The 12,964-nt window shown below is 40.6% G+C and overlaps 1 protein-coding gene across 4 annotated transcripts in view; it reads right to left on the bottom strand.

Moving 5' to 3' along the window:
- The window catches only part of LOC105489144 (ubiquitin like with PHD and ring finger domains 2), a 98,033-nt gene that overhangs the window by 66,068 nt on the left and 19,001 nt on the right, over window positions 1–12,964 (bottom strand). For all 4 annotated transcript variants that reach the window (XM_011753835.2, XM_011753837.3, XM_011753836.3 and 1 more), the window contains one exon: window positions 12,190–12,449. In XM_011753835.2, coding sequence (XP_011752137.1) covers window positions 12,190–12,449 — 260 coding nt within the window. The remainder of the gene's footprint in view (window positions 1–12,189; window positions 12,450–12,964) is intronic.

Here is a 12,964-nt window from a genome sequence, read left to right as displayed (position 1 = left end):
AACCTGCCATGTTTAACTGGAAATCTTTATTTGCCTTTAGTTTCATTTCTTCTTACTCACTATATGCTTTTCTACACTCCAGCCATATTAATCTACTCCCAGGTAGCCCCGTATTTTCTGCCTCTTTATCCTTGTATACTGCTGTTCTCCTTCAGGAACTAAAATATCTCCTCTACCTTTGTACTCTCAAAGCTAGGTATGCATACTTCTATCGTACTGTAAAACAGCAATTTTTCATTGAGGAACAAGTACCATGTTCAAAATATAGTGTATCTGGGAGAGACCAGGCCTACAAATGTCTGGAAACATGTCCAACTTACTAAATAGAAAAATATGCTTTTGTATAAAAAGCTCTTAATCAAATATATAATAAACTATGACCGCCCAGCATATATTTTGTTAACAGTAGAAACAACATAATTAGGTTAAAAAATAAGTATGCTGGCTAGGCGCGGTGGCTCATGCCTGTAATCCCAGCACTTTGGGAGGCCAAGGCAGGCAGATCATGAGGTCAGGAGATCGAGACCATTCTGGCTAACACAGTGAAACCCTGTCTCTACCAAAAATGCAAAAAAAAAAAAACAAAAAAAAAATAGCTGGGTGGGTGTGGTAGTGGGTACCTGTGGTCCCAGCTACTCGGGAGGCTGAGGCATGAGAATGGTGTGAACCTGGGAGGCGGAGCGTGCAGTGAGCCGAGACTGCATCACTGCACTCCAGCCTGGGTGACAGAGCAAGACTCAAAAAAAAAAAAAAAAAAAAAAAAAAAAGTATGCCCAAAATAAAACTTCTAAGTATTATGTCTTTGTTTGTTTATTTGTTTATTTATTGAGACAGAGTTTCACTCTGTCGCCCAGGCTGCAGTGCAGTGGCGCGATCTCGGCTCAGTGCAATCTCCGCTTCTCAGGTTCAAGTGGTTCTCCTGCCTCAGCCTCTCGAGTAGCTGGGACTACAGGTGTGCACCACCATGCCAAGCAAATTTTTGTATTTTTAGTAGAGACGGGGTTTCACCACGTTGGCCAGGCTGGTCTCAAACGCCTGTCCTCAAGTGATCCACTAGCCTCAGCCTCCCAAAGTGCTGGGATTACAGGAATAAGCCACCGCACCCAGCTCTAAGTATTATTTAAGAATATGTAGACTGGGGCAGTGGCAGACGAATCGCTTCAGCTTAGGAGTTTGAAACCAGCCTGGGCAACGTGGCAAAACCCTGTTTCTACTAAAAATTAAAAAAAAAATTAGGCCAGGCAAGGTGGCTCATGCCTGTAATTAGCCAAGCGTGGTGGCACGTGCCTGTAATCCCAGCTACCTGGGAGGCTGAGGTATGAGAATCGCTTAAACATGGGAGGTGGAGGTTGCAGTGAGGCAAGACTGAGCCACTGTACTCCAGCCTGGGTGACAGAGCAAGACTCTGTCTCAAAAAAAAAAAAATATTATCCAGGCGAGGTGACATGTGCCTGTAGTCCCAGTTACTCAGGAGGCTAAGGCAGGAGGATCACATGAACCAGGGTAGTCAAGGCTGCAGTGAGCCAAGATCATGCCACTGCATTCCTGCGTGGGTGATGAGAATGAGACTCTATATCAGAAAAAGGGAAAAAAAGGGCAGGGGGCAGTTATTTACCAAAATAAACCCGTCTTTATTAATTAGTAAATGAAAAGCAAAAAGCTTTATTCCATTATCACCAGATTATTTTCAATATTATTAGAAGAAAGAGCTAGGACCAGTGGCTAATGCCTGTCAGCCCAACACTTTGGAAGGCCAAGGGGGAAGGACTGCTTGAGCCCAGGAGTTCGAGACCAGTGTAGGCAACACAGGAAGACCCTGTCTACAGAAAGAAAAAGTTGTTAAATTAGCCAGGTATGGAGGCATGCACCTGTGATCCCAGCTACTTAGGAGGCTGAGGTAGGAGGATCACTTGAACCCAGGAGGTCAAGGCTGCGGTGAGCTGTGGTTGTGCCACTGCACTCCAACCTGTGTGACAGAGTAAGACCCTGTCTCAAAATAAAGAGGCTAGGTGTGGTGGCTCACCTCTGTAATTCCAGGATTTTGGGAGGCCAAGGTAGGTGGATCACTTGAGGTCAGGAGTTTGAGACCAGCCTGGTCAACATGGTGAAACCCCATCTCTACTAAAAATACAAAATTAGCCAAATGTGGTGGAACGCCCCTGTAATCCCAGTTACTCAGGAGACTGAAGCAGAAGAGTCAATTGAACCTGGGAGGTGGAGGATGCAGTGGGTCAAGATGATACCACCGCACTCCAGCCTGGGAGACAGTGCAAGGCTCCATCAATCAATCAATCAATACATAAATAACACAGGTCAAATAGTTATTTACAGATGAGGAAATTAAAAGCTGAAAAATTTAAGAGAAAACAAAAAACTTAACAATAAACTGAAGACCTGGAATTCAAACCAATTTTTTTTTTTTTTTTTTTTTTTTTTTTTTTAAATAGAAGATGGGGTTTTGCTATGTTGCCCAAGCTGGCCTCAAACTCCTGGGCTCAAGTGATCCTCCCACCTCAGTCTCCCTAAGTGCTAGGATTTCAGGCGTGAGCCATTGTGCCCGGCCTCAACCCAAATTCTAAATCTGGTGCCTAAACTATATAGCCTGTGACAGAGCCACTGCTCTGTATACTTAATGGCCAGGGTGGTACCTCTTTGAAAAGCAGATTCCTAGGCTGGACGTGGTGGCTCACGCCTGTAATCCCAGCACTTTGGGAGGCCGAGGCAGGTGAATCACCTGAGGTTAGGAGTTCGAGACCAGTCTGGCCAACATGGTGAAATGCTATCTCTACTAAAAATACAAAAATTAGCCAGGCATGGTGGTACACGCCTACAAACCCAGCTACTCGGGAGGCTAAGGCAGGAGAATCACTTGAACCCTGGAGGGGGAGGTTGCAGTGAGCTGAGATTATGCCACTACAACGCTCCAGCCTAGACGACAAGAGCAAGACTGTCTAAAAAAAAAAAAAAAAGCAAGCAGCAGATTCCTAGGCCCACACAATGAGGCAGGGAGAGAGGGTCCCCTTAGGAATCTGTTTCTTAAACACCTTACATGGGTGAAAATGCAGTGTTTTAGACCATCTTTGAGAAACATAAATGTAAAGGGACAATATACAAGTTTGAAGAGGTGAAATCAACTGGTATCTGTAAAGTCCTTTTTCTAAGTACTAAGTGATCCTATAACACATGAGCAATGAGAAGATTACATACATATCTAACTTCTTCCTCCCTCCTTTTGATTACTATCCACTCAGGACCCTACAAGTCATAGACAGAGGAAATACTCTTAAGTCTTTAGTAAAGACACCAATAACAACCAAGAAGCAATAGAGCAGATAGGTTACTTTACCAGGGTTCTAAAATTCAACAACTCATTCTAGGTCCCTGTACTCAAGATCGACATGACACTTAATTCAAGAAAAACCTACTCTCTCTCCCATCAAAACCTAGAAATAACTACATTTGACACTGTTAAAAACATTTTTGGAACTCTTTTAGGAAAAGATATCACTACATCAATATACTCAAGAACATCAGTTTTGTTACTTTTTGGAAAAACTACTTTCATCTAAAAATACCACTTGATTTTATTCAGAATTGGCTCACTGACTTCTATTTGCAGTAGCCATAATTAAGGCTACTCAAAATCATGTACCATAGACTGAGAATAGCTCTAGAAATCTTAAAGAATGCTGGGAGCAATGACAACATATTTTAAGACGTTTGCCAGATGAGTTTTTAATTATAGCCTAGCCTAAGTTACCCACAAAATTCTAACTGATGCTGTAACATTTCATTTGATTTCAATCCCATGGTAAAGCCTTGACACTGCATTAAAAGTAGCAGTTGAACCTATTTGGTTTAAGCAACCCTTTTAATACTAAAGAGTATGTGTTCTCCCCCACAAAGAAGTACATACAGGTGTTTATGGACAAGTAAAGAATCTCTCTGGTCTATAGTATCTGTTCTGTGAAAGCATTCTGAGAGACACACATTTTTAAGTTATGTAAACAAACTGATATGCTATAGATAAATGGTACTCTACAATAGTTTTTTAAAAGCATGCTTCTCTTAAAATGAGAGGTAGTATGGCAGAGGAGTTGCACGCATGTGCTTTCTGGAATCTGCCTACTACTCACTAGCTCTCTAATACTGAGCAAATTACTTCTTTAAACCTCAGTTATTCCCACTTTTCACATAAGAAAATATCTACTTCATTGAGTTTCTATGAGGATTACATGAGATAATCCAGGTGAAGTATTTGTATACTGCTTGGCACACCGTGTTATTTTAATAAGAATTACTAGATTAAGCTACTTTAATTTGGGCTTCACTATGAAAAGACTCTTGGCAATCATTTGCCCATAGTTAAAGACTGCAACTTGCCTAGCCGAAGGTAACTGTTCATTCTTAAGATGAGATACAGACATACTAACTTTCATAAGAATTTTCCTTCTTTACATACACACTTCCTTGTTCAAACTACTAGGTGTTTTCTAGCTTACTTTGATTCTTACAGAAATCAGCTAGAAGTTATAACCCAAGATCTCTAAATTAGACCACTAAGTTAAATAAAGCAATAAAGGAAAAACAAGTCACTAACAAGCACAGCTTCCTTACACTTACCTTTTTAACTGACCTGTAAGACTGACTAACAGTACATGCTAAATCCTTGGTTTTAAGAGGATGAAGAGAACAGGTGGTAGTGTGGTAACTATGGCCTAAAAATTAAAGCCTAGACCATATCATTATGAACTTCATGCCATGCCAGGCACAGTGGCTCAGGCCTGTACTTCCAGCACTTTGGGAGGCCAAGGTGAAAGGATTGCTTGAGCCTACAGTTCGACACCAGCCTGGGCAACAAAGTGAGACCCCATCTCTACCAAAAAAAAAAAAAAAAAATCAAAAATGAACTGGTCACAGTGGTGTGCATCTGTGGTCCCAGCTACCTGAGAGGCTGAGGCAGGAGATTCACTTCAGCCCAGGAAGTCAAGGCTGCAGTGAGCCATGTTTGTGCCACCACATTTCAACCTGGGTGATGGAGCAAGACCCTGTCTCCAAAAAAAGAAAAAGAAAAAAGAAAAAAAAAAGTATGCCAATGTTTAGAAAACTTTTGAACTGATTGAAAACTTATGGGTTGATTATGATTATTCTGTAATGAACAGAGACTGAGCTGCTTCATCCACTGGTAACATTTCAAGGAAAAGCATTTTACAATCAGGGAAGAATCTGACATCTCGTTCAATCCCATCTCCCATTCAGGAAGCTTGTCTTAGAAGGACTGACTGGAGGTGGTGGCTCACACCTGTAATACCAGCACTTTGGGAGGCTGAGGTGGGTGGATCACTTGAGGTCAGCAGTTTGAGACCAGCCTGGACAACATGGTGAAACCTTGTCTCTATTAAAAATACCAAAATTAGCCAGACGTGGTGCCAGGCACCTGTAATCTCAGCTACTCGAGAGGCTGAGGCACGAGAATTGCTTGAACCCAGGAGGCAGAGGTTGCAGCGAGCCAAGATTGTGCCACTGCACTCTAGCCTGGGCAACAGAGCAAGAAAAACTTTAGATCTCAGAAAAGTCAACTATTACATAGTATTTCCCCGACTCAAGAATTTAACAGACAAATTTCCCCATAAATACATTACAGACATTAATTTCTATGAAAAATTAATATGGGTAAAGACTGCACAGTGGAGAAATGGTCCCTCATTTAAAGTCACCTACAGATGACTTAGCTTGAACGAAATATAATTTTAGAAAAGACTTAGTTCCAATAATTTTGTCTATAAGGAAACAAAATGAAAAAAAAAAAAAGCTACAAACCACCTAGACATACTAAAATAAGAATGAATGCTCAGATTCTTCAGGTATTGCATATCATCTTTGGTCTCTAAAATATATTTAAACTGTCATATATCAACTACTTTCCCCCACACTGCTATTTGGCAGCAGCTGCCTGATAGTAATGGATAAGGCTGGGTCAAAAGGAATCAATCAATGATTTGTTCGCAAACTGAAGTGTGCATCAGAGTCACTCAAAAGACTTACTAGAACTCATATTGCTCAGCCACCCCCAGGACTGATTCATCATATGTTTGGAGTGAGCCCAAGAATTTGCACTTCTTTTTTTTTTTTTTTGGTAGAGACAGGTTCTTACCATGTCACCCAAGCTGGAGTGCAATGGCACAATCTTCACTCACCGCAACCTCCACCTCCTGGGTTCAAGCCATCCTCCCACTTCAGCTTCCTGAGTAGCTGGGACTACAGCTGCACACCACCATAGCTGGCTGAGTTTGTTTTGTAGAGACTGGGTTTTGCCACGTTGCCTAGGCTCGTCTCGAACTCCTGGGCTCAAGTGATCCACCTGCCTTGGCCTCCCAAAGTGCTTGGGTTACAGGTATGAGCCACCACACAGGCCAAGAATTTGCATTTCTAACATGTGATGCTGATGCTCCTGGCCAACGACCATATTTTGAGAATAAATGGACTAAGGCAGTGGTTCTCAACCATGGCTAGACATTACAATCATAGGGGATTATTATCACAGGGAATCACAGAGAATGAAATAGAATCACAGGGAATGATTAGAATCATTAGAACTTTTGAAGACATCAATGCCAGGGAGAGGGAAGGGGGCTCCCTCAGAAGGACTATCTGCAAATTCTGTGGGGAGAGGTCTCATGCATTCATTATTTTGAAAACTTCCTACACAATGTGTAGCCACGGTTGAGGACCACTAGTCTAAGTAATTAAAATGAATCTAAACAAAATCCACTGAAAGCAGATGCTTCTTATACACAAAAGCAGGATCAAGATTTTAGCATTTGTCTGCTGATAAAGCAGTCAAATGATGAGTACAGATAAAATTTGACAGGATAGCCCAAGTTGTTGACATACCTATGGTTTAACTCAATAGAAGTTGCGTGTGTATGTTTTGCTTTAAATCCCAGGCAAAGTCTACAGCAAGTCTTCAGGTCATACTTGCAATTAAATATTTATATAAAATGTTGACCTCTGAAGGCAACACACAACTAGGCTACTACCAATTATATGTACCATGTCTGTGCTGAATCACAATATTGCATATTGGTTAACTCTTGGGCTCTGGAATCAGACAATTTAATAGATGTGACCCTTGGCTAATAATGTAATTAATCCTTGGTTTCCCCATACAAGAGTTAATGTAGCTACATTATAGTCATGCTAAAGATTACGTAGCATCTGTGTAAGAAGTTATGCTCAGAGTCTGGCACATAAGACAACATTCTCTAAAATATCATAAGCTATGCCACAGATATTATTTAAAACACTAATGGAATGACTGTCCTTCAAGATCACTACTTCCTTCAGTCAACATCCTGACTCTTCATCAATAGCTTCAGGGTCTCTACTTGCAAGACTGCTGTCAGTTTTGTGAATTTGGATGTTTAGGGCCTTTAAAAATGTTAATCTTAACCTTTAATATCTTAACTACAGAGAGGATAATTGATGGGAATATGCAACATTGAGGAAGCTATAAAACTTAACAGTACACACTTACTAAAATGAAATACGAGAAAATTTGATTTTTCTCCCTTTTTTGTATTAACCACTTAATGATTTATAATTGTTTTAATGAAGCTTCATTTCAAAGACTGATAATCTGGTCTAGTAATCTATTAGATATGTAGATTACTATAAAAATAGCTTTTAAACAGCTCCATTTTAACTGACAAACATTGTATAGCCCAAAAGAATTCTGGAGGCAGGTTTCTTTTATCTCATGTACAATACATTTCCCTGCTTTTGCTAAATGATGGCTTGTTCAAACTACACTGCCACACTCAGAGGTTTGGAGATACAAATGTGTACAGGTTTGCCAAATAATGCTTATCACTCTAGTAGAAAAATGAAAAAGTAGTTCTTTGAGAGAAATACCATAATCCAGGTCTTTTAAGCTAAGTATTTAGTTTTCTTGGCTACTCTTCACTGTAGTTTTACATTTTGAGTCCTACTCTGAATATGCACCAGGTCCTGATGGTATTGTTTTTAAGGCATGGGAGTTGGAGGACAATACTCCTAGTAGGGAATAGCCAGTCCAGTACAACAGCAGCATCATCTGGTTTGTACTAGGTATCTTACTTCTAATGAAACTAGTTGGGTGTGGTGGCTCACACCTGTAATCCCAGCACTTTGGGAGGCCAAGGTGGGTGGATCACTTGAGTTCAGGAGTTCAAGACCACCTTGGCCAACATGGTGAAACACAGTCTCAACTAAAAATACAAACATTAACCAGGTGTGGTGATGCATGCCTATAATCCTAGCTTCTTGGGAGGCTGAGGCATGAGAATTGCTTGAAACCAGGAAGTAGAGGTTGCAGTGAGCTGAGATCGTACCACTGCACTCCAGCCTGGATCACAGTGCAAGACTCTGTCTCAAAAATAAATAAATAAACTAAACTAAGTAAAACAGGTTTACAGCATAACTATATGACAACCACATTCTATCAACTCACTTGGAGCTTACTACTCAATAAAAAATCTGGCCAGGTGCAGTGGCTCATGCTTGTAAACCCAGCACTTTGGGAGGCTGAGGTAGGTGGATCACCTGAGGTCCGGAGTTCAAGACCAGCCTGACCAACAAGGTGAAACCCTGTATCTACTAAAGATACAAAAATTAGCCAGGTGTGGTGGCGGGCACCTGTAATCCCAGGTACTCGTGAGGCTGAAGCAGGAGAATCACGTGAACCCGCGAGGCAGAGGTTGCAGTGAGCCGAGATCGTGCCACTGCACTCCAGCCTGGGCAACAAAGCGACACTCTGCCTAAAAAATAATAAAATAAAAAATCTGTTTATTACTACTGTTAGGCTATACACTTCACCAGCTTTCTTCAATGCATCCTCCATTCAAGGAAGAACTTGTTTGATGACTTACTGAAATCAACATGTACTTCATTATATTTTATAATTCATTTTTCTCATTATCACGAAGAATGAAACTTCAACAAGCTTTGTATCACATCCATATCGGCTCATAACGATTCTTTTATCCAGGAGCTTATTTATTTTATACATCTCATATCTTATATAGTCCTTTCCTCTTTTTAAAGAGGTGACATTTACCTGTTACTAAGCTTCTGTTATTTTTCATTTTTCAAAGAAAGTTCAGCTATCATATTTTCAAGTTGCCAGCATTGAAACATTTAATTCCATCATGTAAAATTATTAGGGCAGGTAATTTTAGTCTCTTCACACATGTTGGATTTAGATTTCCCTTTACTTAACATTCATTCTAACGGACAAAAAAAGCAGCCAAATGCTAAAGTACTGTGTTTTGTGCTCTAACATACACCAAACTGAAGTGTAGGGCCTATTCATTGGATAGTCTTACTTCAAAAGCAACTTTACGAGCCCCTAAAACTGTAAAATTTAATAAGCTTTTGTTCACTATTTAAAATTCCTTATTCTATGTCTATGTTGTGCCATTCTGCATAATATTATTTGCCAAACAATAACTCTTATTGGCCAAAATCAGATTCAAGGTAGTACCTTTTCCTAATTATTTCTCCCATTTCCACAACAAAACTCAAGAACTTAAAACATTCTACTTATTTACCTCTTTTGACGCAGCATTTATAAACCCAGAGACCACTTACTATTACACACCAACTTCAACCCTTTTCTACGCCAGCCTCTGTTCAGTTCTGGCCAATCCCGGATCTAAATACTCAGATAACTGTTGGTACTATTACCATCTACCATGTCAAATAAGCAGTGTTGGCAGCTTAGCCACAACCACAATAAGTACCAGAAAAGTAAAGATTAAAGGGATCTACTTTTGATTCGTTTCCAGATATCCTGGAAATCTGAATACTGAAGTCTTTTTATACTGTTTTGTGATATGAAAAATAACCACCATTCTAGGATTTTGAACTTGTACTTGATAAGAATTTGGTAGCATAATATCTTCCATACATATTAATGTATTACTTGATTAGTGACTTAAGGTCATTTAGTGTGTTTAATACATACTAAATCTGTCCCAACAGTAACTTTCATACTATAATTTTTTAAATGGGTAAAGACAATAGTTTACTATCAGAATCTAAACCCTCAAGATAAGTTCTTAATACCACTTCCAACCTAACAGTTTAAAGCCGATTTTGGGCCAGTCGTGGTGGCTCAGGCCTGTAATCCCAGCATTTTGGGAGGCCAAGGTGGGTGGATCACTTGAGGTTAAGAGTTCGAGACCAGCCTGGCCAACATAGTCAAACTCAGCCTCTACTAAAAAATACAAGAATTTGCTGGGTGCAGTGGCTCACCCCTGTAATCCCAGCACTTTGAGAGGCTGAGGTGGGCAGATCACAAGGTCAGGAGATTGAGACCATCCTGGCTAACACGGTGAAACCCCGTCTCTACTAAAAATACAAAAAAAATTACCCAGGCGTGGTGGCGAGTGCCTGTAGTCCTAGCTACTCGGGAGGCGGAGGCAGGAGAATGGCATTAACCCAGGAAGTGGAGCTTGCAGTGAGCCGAGATTGCGCCACTGCACTCCAGCCTGGGCGACAGAGCGAGACTCCATCTCAAAAAAAACAAAAAAACAAGAATTAGCCAGGCATGGTAGCAGGCACCTGTAGTCCCCAGCTACTCAGGAGGCTGAGGTAGAAGAATCACTTCAACCCAAAAGGCGGAGGTTGCAGTGAACCAAGATCGCACCACTGCACTCCAGCCTGGGCTAACAGAGCAAGATTCCATCTCTAAATCAATCAATCCATCCAATTTTCTTGGGGAAGTAGGATTGGGGAGTGACTGATAATCAATATGAGATTTCTTTTTGGGGGGATGCTCTAAAATTAGTTTGTGGTAATATGTCAAAAGCAATGAATTATACTCTTTAAACAGGTTAACTGTACATGAACTATCTCAATAAAAAGCTGTTTAAAAAATATTTTGCACTGGGCACAGTGGCTCACGCCTTTAATCTCAGCACTTTGGAAGGCTGAGGCGGGAGATCACTTGAGCCCAGGAGTTCAACACCAGCCTGGGCACTATAGTGAGACCACATTTCTACAAAAAAATTAGCTGGCCAGGTGTGGTGGCTTACGCCTGTAATCCCAGCACTCTGGAAGACTGAGGTGGGAAGATCACCTGAGATCAGGAGTTCGAGACCAGCCTGGCCAACATGGTGAAACCCCATGTCTACTAAAAACACAAAAATTAGCCAGGCGTGGTGGTGCACGCCTGTAATGCTAGCTACTCGGGAGGCGAGGCAAGAGACTAGCTTGAACCTGGGGAGGCAGAGGTTGCAGTAAGCAGAGATTGCACCACTGTACTCCAGCCTGAGTGACAGAGTGAGACACTGTCTTAAAACCAAAATAAAAAAAAAATTAGCCAAGCATGGTAATACACATGCCTGTATTCTCAGCTACTTGGGAGGCTAAGGTGGGAAGATCGCTTGAGCCCAGGAGGTGGAGACTGCAGTGAGTCATGATCACATCGCTGTACTCCAGCATGTGCAACAAAGTGAGACCCTGTCCCCACTCCCCACAACATATACATACAGATGTCACTCTAATGCTATTACACTACATGTTATAAAATAGTTTCCAAAATACTGTTAAAATACATATCAAAATACGTAATAAAGGCCAGACACAGTGGCTCATCCCTGTAATCCCAACACTTTGGGAGGTCAAGGGGGGCGGATCACTTGAGGTCAGGAGTTTGAGACCAGTCTGGCCAACACAGCGAAACCCCGCCTCTACTAAAAATAGAAAAATTAACCAGGCGCGGTGATAGGCACCTGTAATCCCAGCTACTCGGGAGGCTGAGGCAGGACAGTCACTTGAACCCAGGAGGCTGAGGTTGTAGGAGGCGAGATCGTGCCATTCAGCACTCCAGCTTGGGCAACAGAGAAAGAGACTCCGTCTCAAAAAAAGCCCACCTAATAGAGAAAAAGACAAACAGAAACCCATACACCCTAAATTAAGCCAATATTATGATACTGAAAAATAAACCACTTAAGAATCAGAGACAATAGAGAGCTAAAGGGCCCTTATTTATTAGAGTACAACGACCAAAACCAAAAAGTAACAAATTGAACATAATCTCTAAAGGATTTCTTCAGAAAGACTATTTAAAAGAATCTTGAAAGAGAAGGCTTTGTTTCTACAAATGAAAATATGAATAAAGTCCTCAATAGCTTGAGCACTTACTCATCATACTGGATATGGTAAATAACGTCTTCATCAGCAGCAACAGAGTCTGAATTAGACGTAGAGGGTACATTGTCCAATTTATTTGTGTTCTCTTTGGATTTATGCTTTATATTTCCATTAGTCCTTTTACAAGAACTGCCATTCTTCAGTGGAGTTTTGCCACGTGACTGTCCATCAGAAGCTCTAGTAACACTATGTATGTGTGCTTCAAACCAAGCACCAAGGCCGACATCTCTGGCATCCACCAATTCATTTACCTAAAAAAAGTTTAAAATCAGTTAATGAAGCTTAATTTTGTCTACTGCTTCATAAACGTTAATATAACTCAAGTTATTTGTGGGTTATCATGGTAAACAATATTTGCAGCTACTCATGTTTAAAGTGATAAGATTAGATCAAAACTATTCTTTCTGAATTGTGCTATCTTCAATCTATTGACTAAGATGAAAACTTTCTTCCTGATTTCCTTCAATGAAATAGATGTTTTCTTTACTCCTTGACGTATACACTAGACTTTTGAAAATATAATTCTTATGTGCCTAAGAGTCATTCTTGCAAGTCATCAAGTAAGAATGACACTAATGAAAAGCCAGGACTTTAAACTATTATGACTAATCTGTTCCATTAATTTCTTCATAATCCTAAAGATAACTTACATAATCAGTCCAACCAGAAAACAGTAAAGCATGAAAAACAAAAGTTGAAAATGAGAGAATTATGCACAACCAAAACAAAAAAAGAGTCTAATGAACACATCTATACGAAATGGTGA

This window comes from Macaca nemestrina, chromosome 14 (assembly GCF_043159975.1).
Source record: "Macaca nemestrina isolate mMacNem1 chromosome 14, mMacNem.hap1, whole genome shotgun sequence".
In the NCBI taxonomy this organism is placed as follows: domain Eukaryota; kingdom Metazoa; phylum Chordata; class Mammalia; order Primates; family Cercopithecidae; genus Macaca; species Macaca nemestrina.
Note: the sequence above shows the minus strand (reverse complement) of the source record. Positions and strands in the feature narration are given on the sequence as shown.